Source organism: Oncorhynchus keta, chromosome 1, assembly GCF_023373465.1.
Source record: "Oncorhynchus keta strain PuntledgeMale-10-30-2019 chromosome 1, Oket_V2, whole genome shotgun sequence".
Taxonomy (NCBI): Eukaryota; Metazoa; Chordata; class Actinopteri; order Salmoniformes; family Salmonidae; genus Oncorhynchus; species Oncorhynchus keta.
In genome coordinates, this window is record NC_068421.1 from 31,854,768 (window position 1) to 31,874,144 (window position 19,377).

Consider the following 19,377-nt stretch of genomic DNA (forward strand, 5'->3'; position numbering starts at 1 on the left):
CATGTAATAAAACTTCTGTTTTCATGGTCAGAGTTTTCTAGGAGAACATTAAAGTAGATTTTTTTTCACAGGACAAAATAAATGAGTTATGAATAGGATTGAGTTCAACAGAATCACTGACAACTGGAAATAAAAAAAAACGGGTCTCCTCTTGTTATGAGAGACAGACAATAATTACTTGTTTGCCAGAGACACATTTAGTGGTTTTGGACTATTCAGCAGACGGTGACAGTCAGCTCATTCAGACATCCCACAATGCTTCATAGGGTCTCACAACAAATTACAAGTCATCAACAGTTGGGAGATACCCTGCCAAAACTGGGTTATCTATAATGCGAAACAGTTTTGTCATCCCAATTAGCACCCTATTCTGTATATGGGCCCATAGGGCTCAGGTCGAAAGTAGTGCACTTGGTAGGGAATAGGGTGCCATTTGGGATCCCGAGTGTGTAATTGCTCCATTTCATAGTATCTCTTCTTCAGTGTTTTAGAAATCATCGTTTTGTGTGGCAATCCATATCATCCTCATTCTCACTGTTACACTTTGTGGTTGTTCAAATGTAGTGCTCTCTTGTCTGTTATGTCTTAAATAATCGGAGAACTACAGAGAGAGTCAGGACATATTGTTAAGGATGTCCCCCTGAACAGTTCACTGTGCTATCAAAGGGTATTTCTGGCCCTTAGACAGAGCTCTGTTATGTATACATTAGAATGGACGATTTTCCACAATTTCTAACTTCCACTTTTCCACCTTTTATGTCAAGAAATGCTCAGCTCAGAAACAGAGATTTGGCCCCTTTTTACCTTCCATGCACTTTATTGAACAATATTTATTTAAAGTGTTCTTTGTTTTTATTCCATACAGAGCCACCATTGAGTCTTGTAAAAGGTTAGACCCATCATAGAGACTAAGGCAAAAGCAGAAATGTGCTCTCAATATCCACCAAATTTATGGACTCAGAATCACTTGTGAGTAATGAAATATAGGTTACAGGAGCCAAGAAGACACTTTCACTTCTGACATAATTACCTGATTTGCCAAAGGTGTAATTTATGAAAGGCAGCTGACCGACATTTCAGGAGTTTCATGAACCATTTTAAGGGCATATATCACAGGGAAATGGCAGGAGGTTTACGCCTCTCAAAACAAGTGGATAAAGTAGAGTGTTTTTCTCTCTGATGCTATAACACAGCTTTACTTTTCTGGGCTCTGGTTTACTCTCCACACATTGACCAGGAAGGACATTCCTCAAGTTAACATCCCAATAGAAATATGGGCTCAGGGAGACCTCAATACTGTAAAGAGCTTTTTATACAAGGTCCCTCTATAAGATCTCACACTCAGTCTGTCTGTGAGTACTCATCAGCAGTCTCGTAAATCTCCCTGGTTTCATACATGCAAACACATACCCTGGTCCTAGATGTGCATGTGCTTTAGAGAACTGTCTAAATACATACACACACGCACACACCCACCCACGCACGCACACACACACACACACACACACACACACACACACACACACACACACACACACACACACACACACACACACACACACACACACACACACACACACACACACACACACACACACACACACACACACACACACACACACACACACACACACACACACACACACACACACACACAGTAGCTCTATAGGGTAGGGTTACAGACCAGAGAGCCTGGCTGCATTTGGACCTCTCTGATTAGAACTGAATGTTGAGACCATTTGTGGTTCTGACGTACGCCTGCGGGAGATCTGGGTTCAAATACTATTTAAAATCATTTCAAATAAATTATCTTCACTTGAATGAGCTTGCCTGTCTTACTGAAAATAGAATTGTACCAGAACTTCTAACCATGCCCACCTGTTATTCAAGTCAGGCTAGAGCAAACACTCAAAGTATTTGAAAGATTTCAACCCAGGTGGTCTTTTCTGTAATCTGGACTGTTAAATAGTAAAGAGAGGGTTCTCTGTTTTGCCAAAGGAACTTATTAGGTGACTGGAGGGAGGGGATGGAAATGACGTGATGCAAGGGATCTATTATATGCACTGGTTGGGACCCCTGCCTGTAAAGCACATGGAAAAACTGACCTTAAAGCATTTTCCTTCTTTTTCTTGGGCTAACTCCCAAAGGGCACCTTGACTCTGGCACCTTGACTCTGGTCAAAAGAAGTGGACTGTGTAGGGAATATGGTGCCAAATGGGACGCACACATTGTCAGGAAGTAACGATCAGTACACTACACTAACATTTATCCCACCTCTCTGTGTCCCTCTCAGGTTTAGGAAGAAACCTTCAGAATGAAGACCGAGGCCAAGGGTTTGGGACGGTCTGTGTCGAGGTCGCTGCAGGATAAGGGCCGGTGGAGCCGAGGGGTCCTGCTGCTGGCCTACATCATCCTGGAGCTGATCACCGTCCACTCCTCCACCGTCCTGGGGAACCTGGAGCTCCAGCTGGATGAGGAACAGCCAGCCGGAACCATCGTAGGGGACATCAGCGCTGGGTTACCGCCTGGTGTCACCGCAAATCTTTACTTCATTTCAGACCACGAGGGCACTGGGGTGGGGAGTGACCTGGACATAGATGAGAGCACGGGCATCATCAAGACAGCCAAGGTGTTGGACCATGAGCTGAGGGACCGATACAACTTCATTGCAGTGACAATGACGGGTGTGACCGTTGAAGTGACCATCACAGTGAATGACATCAATGACCATGCTCCTACATTCCCCCGGAGGAGAGCGGCATTCAAAATCCCGGAAATGACAGCGGTGGGAACCAGGTTCCCCCTAGAGCCGGCGGTGGACGGGGACAAAGGCCAACTGACTACCCAGGGATACATCATCAAAGATGGGAACCCCGGCCAGGCTTTCCTCCTGGAGACCCGGAGAGGCTCCAACCAGGTTCTCTATCTGGACCTGGTGGTCAACACTCTTCTGGACAGCGAGACCACACCGTCTTATACGCTATCCTTGGAGGCGTTCGATGGAGGCTCCCCTAAGAGGACTGGTCAGATGGTGCTAGATGTGACGGTTCAGGATATCAACGACAACGCTCCAGTCTTCAACCAGAGTCGCTACCACGCCATTATCTCAGAGAATCTGCAGCCGGGTAGCAACATTCTCCAAGTCTTTGCCTCTGACATCGACCAAGGAGACAACGGTCTGGTTCTGTACGAGATCAACCGCAGGCAGAGCGACCCGGAGAGCTACTTCGTCATCGACTCTCGTACGGGTGTCATCACGCTCAACAAGCCTCTGGACTTTGAGATGCGGAGGGTCCACGAGCTTGTGGTCCAGGCGAGGGATAACGCCACGCAGCCCGAGGTTACCAACGCCTTCGTCACAATCCACGTCCGGGACTACAATGACAACCAGCCCACCATGACCATCATCTTCCTCAGCGAAGACGGCTCCCCACAGATCTCCGAGGGTGCCCAGCCTGGCCAGTATGTCGCCCGCATCTCCGTCACCGACCCAGACTACGGAGAATACGCCAATGTCAATGTCTCCTTGGAAGGAGGGGACGGGAAGTTTGCCCTGACCACCAAAGACAACATAATCTACCTGATGTGTGTGGACCAGATCCTAGACCGAGAGGAGAGGGACACATACGAACTCAGAGTGATGGCTACAGACGCAGGCACCCCTCCTCTCAGGGCTGAGTCCTCCTTTACGATACAAGTCACTGACGTCAATGACAACCCTCCTCTGTTTGATCAGCAGCAGTACAGACAGGTCATACCTGAGGTGGTGTTCCCAGGGAGCTTCGTGTTGCAGGTCACGGCTAGAGACAAAGACCAGGGGCCCAATGGAGACATCACATACAGCCTCCTGCAGGATGGCAAGGCCGGCCAGGATGAGAACCAGGCCCAGTGGTTCACCATAGACCCAGTAACAGGGATCATCACCACACTCTCCCAGCTGGATTACGAGTCGCAGCCCAGGCCGAATGTGACAGTGGTGGCTACAGACGGAGGGAGGCCTTCCCTGTCCTCCACAGCTCTGGTCCATGTGGTGCTGCAGGATATTAATGACAACGAACCTGTGTTCGGTACCAACTTCTACAATGTATCGATCAAGGAGAACACGGCCGCTGGGACCTGCATCCTAGAGGTAGGACATTGTCTATTCAGTTCTTCTAGTCAACCTGTCGACAGGTGAATCTCGCATTAGAGAGTTTCAACAATTTTAGTTGCTACTACTACAAGTCTTGAAAACCTTATCTGCTGCATTTTGTTCATGTGAAGTCAGATATCTGTAACTTGTATGTATGCAAGCTGCTAGGTTTTTGGTATACGAACTGGGAATTACCAAATGTCAAATGAAGACTACATTTGAAAGAGAACTACCTTTGGGGGTTGATAGGAGTCTGAAGTTCTGAAATCATTTTGAAGGGATATGGAGAGACCGTTACCTAGAGGAGAAATACAGTGCATTCGGGAAGTATTCAGACCACTTCCCCTTTTCCACATTTAGTTAAGTTACAGCCTTATCCTAAAAATGTATTTAAAAATATGTTCCTCACCAATCTACACACAATACCCCATAATGACAAAGTGAAAGCAGGTTTTTACATTTTTTTTTGCAGATGTGTTAAAAATATAAACAGAAATACCTTATTTACATAACAATTCAGACCCAACAATAATATGAGCCTCTGTGACTAAAACCGAGTAGTTTCTGGCAGCCATTTCCTCAGTGTCCAGCCTCTTAGCGTCAATTCTCATGTACACCTCCAACATGGTGATGGCATCAGAGGACAAAAGTGGGTCTATGTGCTTGGGCAATTGAGCTCAGGTGCGTCCAGTTTCCATTGATCATCCTTGAGATATTTCTACAACGTGATTGGATTCCACCTGTGGTAAATTCAATTGATTGGACAGGATTTGGAAATGCACACACCTGTCTATATAAGGTCTCACATTTGACAGTGCATGTCAGAGCAAAAACCAAGCCATGAGGTTGAAGGAATTTTCTGTAGAGCTCCGAGACAGGATTGTGTCGAGGCACAGATCTGGGGAAGGGTACCAAAACTTTTCTGCAGAATTGAAGGTGCCCAAGAACACAGAACCACGAAGACTATTCCTAGAGCTGGCCGCCCGGCCAAACTAAGCAATCGGGGGAGAAGGGCCTTGGTCAGGGAGGTGACCAAAACCCGATGGTCACTCTGACAGAGCTCCAGAGTTCCTCTGTGGAGATGGGAGAACCTTCCAGAAGGACATCTCTGCAGAACTCCACCAATCAGGCCTTTATAGTAGAGTGGCCAGAAGGAAGCCATTCCTCAATAATATATGCCATTTAGCAGACGCTTTTATCCAAAGCGACTTACAGTCATGTGTGCATACATTCTACGTATGGGTGGTCCCGGGAATCGAACCCACTACCCTGGCGTTACAAGCGCCATGCTCTACCAACTGAGCTACAGAAGGACAGAAGGCACCTAAAGGACTCCTAAAGGACTCGCAGACCATGAGAAACAAGATTCTCTGGTCTGATGATACCAAGATTGAACTCTTTGGGCTGAATGCCAAGGGGAAACCTGGCACCTTCCCTATGGTGAAGCATGGTGTTGGCAGCATCATGCTGTGGGGATGTTTTTCAGCGACAGGGACTGGGAGACTAGTCAGGATCGAGGGAAAGACGAACGGAGCAAAGTACAGAGAGATCCTTGAAGAAATCCAGCTCCAGAGCACTCAGGACCTCAGACTGGGGCGAAGGTTCACCTCCCAACAGGACAACGACCCTAAAGAGACAGCCAAGAAGTCTTTGAATGTCTTTGAGTGGCCCAGCCAGAGCCCAGACTTGAACCCGATCGAACATCTCTGGAGAGACCTGAAAATAGCTGTGCAGCAACATTCCCCATCCAACCTGACGGAGCTTGAGAGGATCTGTAGAGAAGAATGAGAGAAACTCCCCAAATACAGGTGTGCCAAGCTTGTTGCGTCATACTTAAGATGAGGCAAGACTGTAATCACTGCCAAAGGTGCTTCAACAAAGTATTGAGTAAAGGGTCTGAATACTTATGTAAATGTGATATATATTTTTTAAATTTGCAAAAAATTCTAAAAACTTGGAGGTTAGTGTGTGTAGATGTAAAAAAAAAAGATCAATTTTAGAAAAAGGCTATAACCTAACAAAATGTGTCAAGGGGTCTGAATACTTTCCGAATGCATTGTACTACACAGATGGAAAAGGGATGTGTTGGATTGTGCTGCTGTATTGTCAGGCATTAAGTGTTATTTTAATGTTTAAGCTGTTTAGATTGTATTGTAGAGGATAAGAGAGTTTAGAGTAGAGAATGAAGTGAGGTTTAGGTTGGAGAAAGGCTAAGGATGTGTTCCAAATAGCACCCCATTCCCTATTTATCGTGCACTACATATAGTGCCCTACATAGGTAATAGGGTGCCATTTGGGACACAGACCTAAGTGAGGCGTTTACCTGGTGTCTGAAGAGCTGGAGGGTCTCTTCTCTTCTGGCTGTCCTCTCCTTCACCTCTCCAAGGTTTCCAAGGTAACTGGGACAGTGCAAAGCCCCTCTGACAGCTGAAGACAAAAGAGGCTTCCACTTTATTTACCTAATTCAGCTGTAGGAGGATATGGTGGGGCTTTATCTGACAAAAAGACATGTCACACCTCAACAAAAGACACCTTAAGCAAAAATGGGTATGGTAGACAAAAAAAGAAGCAAACCATTGACAAACCACAGGCCCGCTAAATTCGCTACAGGGCCTCCTGGCCAGATCCCGCTGCGGTGTCAAAACCGGAATTACGCCTCATTAAGAGATATCGTTTTCTTAGGTTGTTGTTGTGTCAGTTATGAGAAAAAGACCATTCGGTTTTTTTCCTTCTGCTTTTTATCAGTCGCTGTTTCTTCCAGACTTCCAAGCTGCTGCTGCAATCAGACCCTGTAACATACAGGAGTGCTGGGGGAAAGAGGGAACTGTTTCTAGAGACCAGTATTACAGTTAGAGTTTCATTTCATTCCTGTTTCACAATCATCTGTGTGACTGAGATGGGGATGGGGCTGAGATGGCCATAGTTTGGATGAGTTGGGGTTGGGTTTAGGGGAGAGGGGTTGGGGATGGGCCTAAGATGGCCAGGGTTTGGAAGCTCTCTGCTGGGCTAACAGAGGGCTGTGCAGATGGGATCTTGGACCAGTGACTGCCCCAAGGAGAGGGAAGGGTGAGGGGGAGAGGGAGTAAGATTTTTAGGGGAGAGGGGGAGAGGGAGGCAGGGAAGTGTGGGAGAGAGGGAAATAGAGGGAGAGAGGGGATAGATGGAGGCAGGGAAATCTGGCAGTGAGGAACTAGAGGGAGAGAGGGGATAGATGGAGGCAGGGAAGAGTGGGAGTGAGGAACTAGAGGGAGAGAGGGGGATAGATGGAGGCAGGGAAGAGTGGGAGTGAGGAACTAGAGGGAGAGAGGGGATAGATGGAGGCAGGGAAGAGTGGGAGTGAGGAACTAGAGGGAGAGAGGGGATAGATGGAGGCAGGGAAGAGTGGGAGTGAGGAACTAGAGGGAGAGAGGGGGATAGATGGAGGCAGGGAAGAGTGGGAGTGAGGAACTAGAGGGAGAGAGGGGGATAGATGGAGGCAGGGAAGAGTGGGAGTGAGGAACGAGAGGGAGAGAGGGGGATAGATGGAGGCAGGGAAGAGTGGGAGTGAGGAACTAGAGGGAGAGAGGGGGATAGATGGAGGCAGGGAAGAGTGGGAGTGAGGAACTAGAGGGAGAGAGGGGGATAGATGGAGGCAGGGAAGAGTGGGAGTGAGGAACTAGAGGGAGAGAGGGGGATAGATGGAGGCAGGGAAGAGTGGGAGTGAGGAACTAGAGGGAGAGAGGGGGATAGATGGAGGCAGGGAAGAGTGGGAGTGAGGAACTAGAGGGAGAGGGGGATAGATGGAGGCAGGGAAGAGTGGGAGTGAGGAACTAGAGGGAGAGAGGGGGATAGATGGAGGCAGGGAAGAGTGGGAGTGAGGAACTAGAGGGAGAGAGGGGGATAGATGGAGGCAGGGAAGAGTGGGAGTGAGGAACTAGAGGGAGAGAGGGGATAGATGGAGGCAGGGAAGAGTGGGAGTGAGGAACTAGAGGGAGAGAGGGGATAGATGGAGGCAGGGAAGAGTGGGAGTGAGGAACTAGAGGGAGAGAGGGGGATAGATGGAGGCAGGGAAGAGTGGGAGTGAGGAACTAGAGGGAGAGAGGGGGATAGATGGAGGCAGGGAAGAGTGGGAGTGAGGAACTAGAGGGAGAGAGGGGGATAGATGGAGGCAGGGAAGAGTGGGAGTGAGGAACTAGAGGGAGAGAGGGGGATAGATGGAGGCAGGGAAGAGTGGGAGTGAGGAACTAGAGGGAGAGAGGGGGATAGATGGAGGCAGGGAAGAGTGGGAGTGAGGAACTAGAGGGAGAGAGGGGGATAGATGGAGGCAGGGAAGAGTGGGAGTGAGGAACTAGAGGGAGAGAGGGGGATAGATGGAGGCAGGGAAGAGTGGGAGTGAGGAACTAGAGGGAGAGAGGGGGATAGATGGAGGCAGGGAAGAGTGGGAGTGAGGAACTACAGGGAGAGAGGGGGATAGATGGAGGCAGGGAAGAGTGGGAGTGAGGAACTAGAGGGAGAGAGGGGGATAGATGGAGGCAGGGAAGAGTGGGAGTGAGGAACTAGAGGGAGAGAGGGGGATAGATGGAGGCAGGGAAGAGTGGGAGTGAGGAACTAGAGGGAGAGAGGGGGATAGATGGAGGCAGGGATGAGTGGGAGTGAGGAACTAGAGGGAGAGAGGGGGATAGATGGAGGCAGGGAAGAGTGGGAGTGAGGAACTAGAGGGAGAGAGGGGGATAGATGGAGGCAGGGAAGAGTGGGAGTGAGGAACTAGAGGGCGAGAGATGGGGGATAGATGGAGGCAGGAAGAGTGGTAGTGAGGAACTAGAGGGAGAGAGGGGGATAGATGGAGGCAGGGAAGAGTGGGAGTGAGGAACTAGAGGGAGAGAGGGGGATAGATGGAGGCAGGGGAGAGTGGGAGTGAGGAACTAGAGGGAGAGAGGGGATAGATGTAGGCAGGGAAGAGTGGGAGTGAGGAACTAGAGGGAGAGAGGGGGATAGATGGAGGCAGGGAAGAGTGGGAGTGAGGAACTAGAGGGAGAGAGGGGATAGATGGAGGCAGGGAAGAGTGGGAGTGAGGAACTAGAGGGAAAGAGGGGGATAGATGGAGGCAGGGAAGAGTGGGAGTGAGGAACTAGAGGGAAAGAGGGGATAGATGGAGGCAGGGAAGAGTGGGAGTGAGGAACTAGAGGGAGAGAGGGGATAGATGGAGGCAGGGAAGAGTGGGAGTGAGGAACTAGAGGGAAAGAGGGGGATAGATGGAGGCAGGGAAGAGTGGGAGTGAGGAACTAGAGGGAGAGAGGGGATAGATGGAGGCAGGGAAGAGTGGGAGTGAGGAACTAGAGGGAGAGAGGGGATAGATGGAGGCAGGGAAGAGTGGGAGTGAGGAACTAGAGGGAGAGAGGGGGATAGATGGAGGCAGGGAAGAGTGGGAGTGAGGAACTAGAGGGAGAGAGGGGATAGATGGAGGCAGGGAAGAGTGGGAGTGAGGAACTAGAGGGAGAGAGGGGATAGATGGAGGCAGGGGAGAGTGGGAGTGAGGAACTAGAGGGAGAGAGGGGATAGATGGAGGCAGGGAAGAGTGGGAGTGAGGAACTAGAGGGAGAGAGGGGATAGATGGAGGCAGGGAAGAGTGGGAGTGAGGAACTAGAGGGAGAGAGGGGATAGATGGAGGCAGGGAAGAGTGGGAGTGAGGAACTAGAGGGAAAGAGAGGGGATATATGGAGGCAGGGAAGAGTGGGAGTGAGGAACTAGAGGGAAAGAGGGGGATATATGGAGGCAGGGAAGAGTGGGAGTGAGGAACTAGAGGGAGAGAGGGGATAGATGTAGGCAGGGAAGAGTGGGAGTGAGGAACTAGAGGGAAAGAGGGGGATAGATGGAGGCAGGGAAGAGTGGGAGTGAGGAACTAGAGGGAGAGAGGGGATAGATGGAGGCAGGGAAGAGTGGGAGTGAGGAACTAGAGGGAGAGAGGGGATAGATGGAGGCAGGGAAGAGTGGGAGTGAGGAACTAGAGGGAGAGAGGGGATAGATGGAGGCAGGGAAGAGTGGGAGTGAGGAACTAGAGGGAGAGAGGGGATAGATGGAGGCAAGGAAATGTGGGAGTGAGGAACTAGAGGGAGAGAGGGGATAGATGGAGGCAGGGAAGAGTGGGAGTAGAGGGAGAGGGGGATAGATGGAGGCAGGGAAGAGTGGGAGTAAGGAACTAGAGGGAGAGAGAGGGGGATAGATGGAGGCAGGGAAGAGTGGGAGTGAGGAACTAGAGGGAGAGAGGGGATAGATGGAGGCAGGGAAGAGTGGGAGTGAGGAACTAGAGGGGAGAGGGGATAGATGGAGGCAGGGAAGTGTGGGAGTGAGGAACTAGAGGGAGATAGGGGATAGATGGAGGCAGGGAAGAGTGGGAGTGAGGAACTAGAGGGAGAGAGGGGATAGATGGAGGCAGGGAAATGTGGGAGTGAGGAACTAGAGGGAGAGAGGGGATAGATGGAGGCAGGGAAGAGTGGGAGTGAGGAACTAGAGGGAGAGAGGGGATAGATGGAGGCAGGGAAATGTGGGAGTGAGGAACTAGAGGGAGAGAGGGGATAGATGGAGGCAAGGAAATGTGGGAGTGAGGAACTAGAGGGAGAGAGGGGATAGATGGAGGCAGGGAAGAGTGGGAGTGAGGAACTAGAGGGAGAGAGGGGATAGATGGAGGCAAGGAAATGTGGGAGTGAGGAACTAGAGGGAGAGAGGGGATAGATGGAGGCAGGGAAGAGTGGGAGTGAGGAACTAGAGGGAGAGGGGATAGATGGAGGCAGGGAAGACTGGGAGTGAGGAACTAGAGGGAGAGAGGGGATAGATGGAGGCAGGGAAGAGTGGGAGTGAGGAACTAGAGGGAGAGAGGGGATAGATGGAGGCAGGGAAATGTGGGAGTGAGGAACTAGAGGGAGAGAGGGGATAGATGGAGGCAGGGAAGAGTGGGAGTGAGGAACTAGAGGGAGAGAGGGGATAGATGGAGGCAGGGAGAGTGGGAGTGAGGAACTAGAGGGAGAGAGGGGATAGATGGAGGCAGGGAAAGTGTGGGAGTGAGGAACTAGAGGGAGATAGGGGATAGATGGAGGCAGGGAAGAGTGGGAGTGAGGAACTAGAGGGAGAGAGGGGATAGATGGAGGCAGGGAAATGTGGGAGTGAGGAACTAGAGGGAGAGAGGGGATAGATGGAGGCAGGGAAGAGTGGGAGTGAGGAACTAGAGGGAGAGAGGGGATAGATGGAGGCAAGGAAATGTGGGAGTGAGGAACTAGAGGGAGAGAGGGGATAGATGGAGGCAAGGAAATGTGGGAGTGAGGAACTAGAGGGAGAGAGGGGATAGATGGAGGCAGGGAAGAGTGGGAGTGAGGAACTAGAGGGAGAGAGGGGATAGATGGAGGCAAGGAAATGTGGGAGTGAGGAACTAGAGGGAGAGAGGGGATAGATGGAGGCAGGGAAGAGTGGGAGTGAGGAACTAGAGGGAGAGAGGGGATAGATGGAGGCAGGGAAGAGTGGGAGTGAGGAACTAGAGGGAGAGAGGGGGATAGATGGAGGCAGGGAAGAGTGGGAGTGAGGAACTAGAGGGAGAGAGGGGATAGATGGAGGCAGGGAAATGTGGGAGTGAGGAACTAGAGGGAGAGAGGGGATAGATGGAGGCAGGGAAGAGTGGGAGTGAGGAACTAGAGGGAGAGAGGGGATAGATGGAGGCAGGGAAGAGTGGGAGTGAGGAACTAGAGGGAGAGAGGGGATAGATGGAGGCAGGGAAGAGTGGGAGTGAGGAACTAGAGGGAGAGAGGGGATAGATGGAGGCAGGGAAGAGTGGGAGTGAGGAACTAGAGGGAGAGAGGGGATAGATGGAGGCAGGGAAGAGTGGGAGTGAGGAACTAGAGGGAGAGAGGGGATAGATGGAGGCAGGGAAATGTGGGAGTGAGGAACTAGAGGGAGAGAGGGGATAGATGGAGGCAGGGAAGAGTGGGAGTGAGGAACTAGAGGGAGAGAGGGGGATAGATGGAGGCAGGGAAGAGTGGGAGTGAGGAACTAGAGGGAGAGAGGGGATAGATGGAGGCAGGGAAGAGTGGGAGTGAGGAACTAGAGGGAGAGAGGGGATAGATGGATGCAGGGAAGAGTGGGAGTGAGGAACTAGAGGGCGAGAGGGGATAGATGGAGGCAGGGAAATGTGGGAGTGGGAAATAGAGGGAGAGAGGGGATAGATGGAGGCAGGGAAGAGTGGGAGTGAGGAACTAGAGGGAGAGAGGGGATAGATGGAGGCAGGGGAGAGTGGGAGTGAGGAACTAGAGGGAGAGAGGGGATAGATGGAGGCAGGGAAGAGTGGGAGTGAGGAACTAGAGGGAGAGAGGGGATAGATGGAGGCAGGGAAGAGTGGGAGTGAGGAACTAGAGGGAGAGAGGGGGATAGATGGAGGCAGGGAAGAGAGGGGAGTGAGGAACTAGAGGGAGAGAGGGGGATAGATGGAGGCAGGAAGAGTGGGAGTGAGGAACTAGAGGGAGAGAGGGGATAGATGGAGGCAGGGAAGAGTGGGAGTGAGGAACTAGAGGGAGAGAGGGGGATAGATGGAGGCAGGGGAGAGTGGGAGGAGGAACTAGAGGGAGAGAGGGGATAGATGTAGGCAGGGAAGAGTGGGAGTGAGGAACTAGAGGGAGAGAGGGGGATAGATGGAGGCAGGGAAGAGTGGGAGTGAGGAACTAGAGGGAGAGAGGGGATAGATGGAGGCAGGGAAGAGTGGGAGTGAGGAACTAGAGGGAAAGAGGGGGATAGATGGAGGCAGGGAAGAGTGGGAGTGAGGAACTAGAGGGAGAGAGGGGGATAGATGGAGGCAGGGAAGAGTGGGAGTGAGGAACTAGAGGGAGAGAGGGGATAGATGGAGGCAGGGAAGAGTGGGAGTGAGGAACTAGAGGGAAAGAGGGGGATAGATGGAGGCAGGGAAGAGTGGGAGTGAGGAACTAGAGGGAGAGAGGGGATAGATGGAGGCAGGGAAGAGTGGGAGTGAGGAACTAGAGGGAGAGAGGGGATAGATGGAGGCAGGGAAGAGTGGGAGTGAGGAACTAGAGGGGGAGAGAGGGGATAGATGGAGGCAGGGAAGAGTGGGAGTGAGGAACTAGAGGGAGAGAGGGGATAGATGGAGGCAGGGAAGAGTGGGAGTGAGGAACTAGAGGGAGAGAGGGGGATAGATGGAGGCAGGGGAGAGTGGGAGTGAGGAACTAGAGGGAGAGAGGGGATAGATGGAGGCAGGGAAGAGTGGGAGTGAGGAACTAGAGGGAGAGAGGGGGATAGATGGAGGCAGGGAAGAGTGGGAGTGAGGAACTAGAGGGAGAGAGGGGATAGATGGAGGCAGGGAAGAGTGGGAGTGAGGAACTAGAGGGAGAGAGGGGATAGATGGAGGCAGGGAAGAGTGGGAGTGAGGAACTAGAGGGAGAGAGGGGGATAGATGGAGGCAGGGAAGAGTGGGAGTGAGGAACTAGAGGGAGAGAGGGGATAGATGGAGGCAGGGAAGAGTGGGAGTGAGGAACTAGAGGGAAAGAGGGGGATAGATGGAGGCAGGGAAGAGTGGGAGTGAGGAACTAGAGGGAGAGAGGGGATAGATGGAGGCAGGGAAGAGTGGGAGTGAGGAACTAGAGGGAGAGAGGGGATAGATGGAGGCAGGGAAGAGTGGGAGTGAGGAACTAGAGGGAGAGAGGGGATAGATGGAGGCAGGGAAGAGTGGGAGTGAGGAACTAGAGGGAGAGAGGGGATAGATGGAGGCAGGGAAATGTGGGAGTGAGGAACTAGAGGGAGAGAGGGGATAGATGGAGGCAGGGAAGATGGGAGGAGGGGGATAGATGGAGGCAGGGAAGAGTGGGAGTAGAGGAACTAGAGGGAGAGAGGGGGATAGATGGAGGCAGGGAAGAGTGGGAGTGAGGAACTAGAGGGAGAGAGGGGATAGATGGAGGCAGGGAAGAGTGGGAGTGAGGAACTAGAGGGAGAGAGGGGATAGATGGAGGCAGGGAAGTGTGGGAGTGAGGAACTAGAGGGAGATAGGGGATAGATGGAGGCAGGGAAGAGTGGGAGTGAGGAACTAGAGGGAGAGAGGGGATAGATGGAGGCAGGGAAATGTGGGAGTGAGGAACTAGAGGGAGAGGGGATAGATGGAGGCAGGGAAGAGTGGGAGTGAGGAACTAGAGGGACAGAGGGGATAGATGGAGGCAAGGAAATGTGGGAGTGAGGAACTAGAGGGAGAGAGGGGATAGATGGAGGCAAGGAAATGTGGGAGTGAGGAACTAGAGGGAGAGAGGGGATAGATGGAGGCAGGGAAGAGTGGGAGTGAGGAACTAGAGGGAGAGAGGGGATAGATGGAGGCAAGGAAATGTGGGAGTGAGGAACTAGAGGGAGAGAGGGGATAGATGGAGGCAGGGAAGAGTGGGAGTGAGGGACTAGAGGGAGAGAGGGGATAGATGGAGGCAGGGAAGAGTGGGAGTGAGGAACTAGAGGGAGAGAGGGGGATAGATGGAGGCAGGGAAGAGTGGGAGTGAGGAACTAGAGGGAGAGAGGGGATAGATGGAGGCAGGGAAATGTGGGAGTGAGGAACTAGAGGGAGAGAGGGGGATAGATGGAGGCAGGGAAGAGTGGGAGTGAGGAACTAGAGGGAGAGAGGGGATAGATGGAGGCAGGGGAGAGTGGGAGTGAGGAACTAGAGGGAGAGAGGGGATAGATGGAGGCAGGGAAGAGTGGGAGTGAGGAACTAGAGGGAGAGAGGGGATAGATGGAGGCAGGGAAGAGTGGGAGTGAGGAACTAGAGGGAGAGAGGGGATAGATGGAGGCAGGGAAATGTGGGAGTGAGGAACTAGAGGGAGAGAGGGGATAGATGGAGGCAGGGAAGAGTGGGAGTGAGGAACTAGAGGGAGAGAGGGGATAGATGGAGGCAGGGAAATGTGGGAGTGAGGAACTAGAGGGAGAGAGGGGATAGATGGAGGCAGGGAAATGTGGGAGTGAGGAACTAGAGGGAGAGAGGGGATAGATGGAGGCAGGGAAGAGTGGGAGTGAGGAACTAGAGGGAGAGAGGGGATAGATGGAGGCAGGGAAATGTGGGAGTGAGGAACTAGAGGGAGAGAGGGGAGATGGAGGGGAAGATGGAGGAACTAGAGGGAAGGGGATAGATGGAGGCAGGGAAGTGAGGAACTAGAGGGAGAGAGGGGATAGATGGAGGCAGGGAAGAGTGGGAGTGAGGAACTAGAGGGAGAGAGGGGATAGATGGAGGAGTGGGAGTGAGGAACTAGAGGGAGAGAGGGGATAGATGGAGGCAGGGAAATGTGGGAGTGAGGAACTAGAGGGAGAGAGGGGATAGATGGAGGCAGGGAAGAGTGGGAGTGAGGAACTAGAGGGAGAGGGGATAGATGGAGGCAGGGAAATGGGAGTGAGGAACTAGAGGGAGAGAGGGATAGATGGAGGCAGGGAAGAGTGGGAGTGAGGAACTAGAGGGAGAGAGGGGATAGATGGAGGCAGGGAAGATGGGAGTGAGGAACTAGAGGGGGAGAGATGGGGGATAGATGGAGGCAGGGAAATGGAGGGAGTGGGAGGAACTAGAGGGAGAGAGGGGGATAGATGGAGGCAGGGAAATGTGGGAGTGAGGAACTAGAGGGAGAGAGGGGATAGATGGAGGCAGGGAAATGTGGGAGTGAGGAACTAGAGGGAGAGAGGGGATAGATGGAGGCAGGGAAATGTGGGAGTGAGGAACTAGAGGGAGAGAGGGGATAGATGGAGGCAGGGAAATGTGGGAGTGAGGAACTAGAGGGAGAGAGGGGATAGATGGAGGCAGGGAAATGTGGGAGTGAGGAACTAGAGGGAGAGAGGGGATAGATGGAGGCAGGGAAATGTGGGAGTGAGGAACTAGAGGGAGAGAGGGGATAGAAGGAGGCAGGGAAATGTGTGAGTGGGAAATAGAGGGAGAGGGGGATAGATGGAGGCAGGGAAATGTGGGAGAGAGGGAACTAGAGGAAGAGAGGGGGATAGGGGGAGGCCCGGTGTTTTACTTGGGCAGGAGCTCACAGAGGCTGAATACCGCCACCTCACATTTTCAACTGCTTGAGCTCCTGTTCCTCTTATAGAATATTAGCTCAAAAGTATTGTGGAGCTCCTGCACCTAAATATAAACAGTACCGACACCTGTTTCAGTCCAACTCAAGCACTGGGGATTGAAGCTGAGACAGAGGCAGTGGTTGTATGAGAGGTATATCTCTCAATTATACATCTGTTGCCAGTAAGGATGAATACAGATACAGATATTGGTTATGGTTAAGAATATTTATGATGCCAAGCACTTCTATGTTATTCTATCATATTTTCCTTTACGTGTTGTTGAGCAGACTGTCTCCTGCTGTCTAGTGCCTCTCTCTGACTGCATCCCAACCGACATAGTGTACTACCCTATAGGCACCTGGCCAAAATTAGTACGCTATGTAGATGATAGGGTGCCATTTGGGACGCAGTTTCAGTCTCTAACAAATCTCATCCCCCTACTACCCCATCACCCAACTCCCCCTCACACACCCACACCTCGCCAAAGCAAACTGCCACTACCTGTCTGTAGACTACACCGCCCTCTGGGTAGGATGTATACCGCTCGGCCCTCTGGGTAGGAAATGCTCCATAAGCAGCCTCCAGGCTCCCAGCATGTAACACTTCTTCAAAGCCAGCCACTCTCTGCCCTGTCTGCATGTGTGTGTGTGCGCGCGTGTGTGTGTGTGTATGTGTGTGTGGGGCCTCCCTGGCCTGTCTTAGTCCTGCTTGGCGGCTGTAGAAGTGTACTTGGCGTGCCATGTGATGCCAGACGGCTTGGCTCTGGGTGTGTGTCTGTGTGTGTGTTCGGGGTGCCAGCAGCTCCACATCTGACGACCGACCGACTGCCTTTTCTCTCCGTGCAAGTAATTCCCGCTGCCCATTTTTCCACACACTCAATACTGTCCAACAGCCATTACAATAGGGGTATTGTGATCGTCAGTCCAGCATTTTGAAGTGGGTAAGGTTTAGGGTTTCTGTCCCTTCTATGTTTCTCTAACAACACTCTCTCTCTCCCCTCCCTCTCTCTGTCTCTCTCTCTTTCTCTGTCTCCCCCTCGCTGTCTCCCCTTCTCTCTCTTTCTCTCTCTCTCTCTCTCTCTTTCTTTCTTTCTTTCTTTCTTTCTTTCTTTCTTTCTTTCTTTCTTTCTTTCTTTCTCTCTCTCTCTCTCTCTCTCTCTCTCTCTCTCTCTCTCTCTCTCTCTCTCTCTCGCTCTGTCTCTCTCACTCTGTCTCACTCTCTGTGTCTCTCTCTTTGTCTCTCTTTGTATCTCTCTCTCTCTTTGTCTCTCTCTCTCTGTCTCTCTCTCTCTGTCTCACTTTCTGTGTCTCTCTCTTTGTCTCTCTCTCTCTTTGTCTCTCTCTCTCTGTCTCTCTCTCTCTCTCTCTCTATGAAAATAATAGTTTTCCACCTCAATGAGAGAGACAGGTTAGCAGCCATCAATCTGGTAATGTAACAGGTCACATCTATAAGGGGAAACAGGTCACATCTATAGAGGGAAACAAGTCACATCTATAGGGGGAAACAGGTCACATCTATAGGGGGAAACAGGTCACATCTATAGAGGGAAACAGGTCACATCTATAGGGGGAAACAGGTCACATCTATAGAGGGAAACAAGTCACATCTATAGAGGGAAACAAGTCACATCTATAGGGGGAAACAGGTCACATCTATAGAGGGAAACAAGTCACATCTATAGAGGGAAACAAGTCACATCTATAGGGGGAAACAGGTCACATCTATAGAGGGAAACAGGTCACATCTATAGGGGGAAACAAGTCACATCTATAGGGGGAAACAGGTCACATCTATAGAGGGAAACAAGTCACATCTATAGGGGGAAACAGGTCACATCTATAGAGGGAAACAAGTCACATCTATAGGGGGAAACAGGTCACATCTATAGGGGGAAACAGGTCACATCTATAGGGGGAAACAGGTCACATCTATGGGGGAAACAGGTCACATCTATAGGGGTAAACAGGTCACATCTATAGGGGGAAACGGGTCACATCTATAGGGGGAAACAGGTCACATCTTTAGGGGGAAACAGGTCACATCTATAGGGGGAAACTGGTCACATCTATAAGGGGAAACAGGTCACATCTATAAGGGGAAATGGGTCACATCTATAAGGGGAAACAGGTCACATCTATAGGGGGAAACAGGTCACATCTATAAGGGGAAACAGGTCACATCTATAGGGGGAAACGGGTCACATCTATAAGGGGAAACAGGTCACATCTATAAGGGGAAACAGGTGACATCTATAGGGGGAAACAGGTAACATCTATAGGGGGAAATAGGTCACATCTATAGGGGGAAACAGGTCACATCTATAGGGGGAAACAGGTCGTCTCACGGAGGGGAAATAGGGAATGACATGTGGAATACTATGTTACAAACCAAAAACTGCATTATGGTCTCTTTATGAGGTGACATTAATTCAATTTATTTTCCCCTATAAGCATCATGCCCTTATTGGTACCTGCTGTGTCTGTGACAGATTTCAGCCTATTCCCTATTTAGTGCACTAGTTTTGACCAGAGTCCATAGGGTGTATTGGGATGCACAGTGTGTCGTCTTTATAAGGTAGTTGGTGATTGGAGAGAATGAAACATACAGTGATTGACTATATATACAATAGGTCCCTTTATGTACAGTCCACAGCATGCTGCTTTGTAATAATGAGGATTGTAATAATGAATTGGATTTATATCACGATTTTCCACCAGGTGCTTAAAGTGCTTTACATTATAAGATAGAAACACACATCATACATGTGTTCTTACCCTACGAGTGTGTTACAAGTCTCAGATGCTTATTTAATCCCCTTGTGTTCCATAATGGAACATTACCAGTCAGGATAGAGCTTTGCCCCAGCAGGGGGAAGGAACACATGTAAGCTCCCACTCCTGAGGACACACACACACACACACACACGCACCTACACACACACACACACGCACGCCACACACACACACACACACTACACACACACACACACACACACACACACACACACACACACACACACACACACACACACACACACACACACACACACACACACACACACACACACACACACACACACACACACACACGCCTACACACACACACACACACACACACACACACACACACACTCACACACACACACACACACACACACACACACACACACACACACACACACACACACACACACACACACA

General features: G+C 51.1%; 1 protein-coding gene across 1 annotated transcript in view; it reads left to right on the plus strand.

The window, feature by feature from the left end:
* The window catches only part of LOC118395428 (protocadherin-16-like), a 201,745-nt gene that overhangs the window by 23,354 nt on the left and 159,014 nt on the right, over positions 1-19,377 (plus strand). Inside the window, exon 2 of the mRNA XM_052521787.1 lies at positions 2,294-4,129. Within this exon, the coding sequence (XP_052377747.1) occupies positions 2,315-4,129 (1,815 nt within the window). The 5' untranslated portion in view covers positions 2,294-2,314. The remainder of the gene's footprint in view (positions 1-2,293; positions 4,130-19,377) is intronic.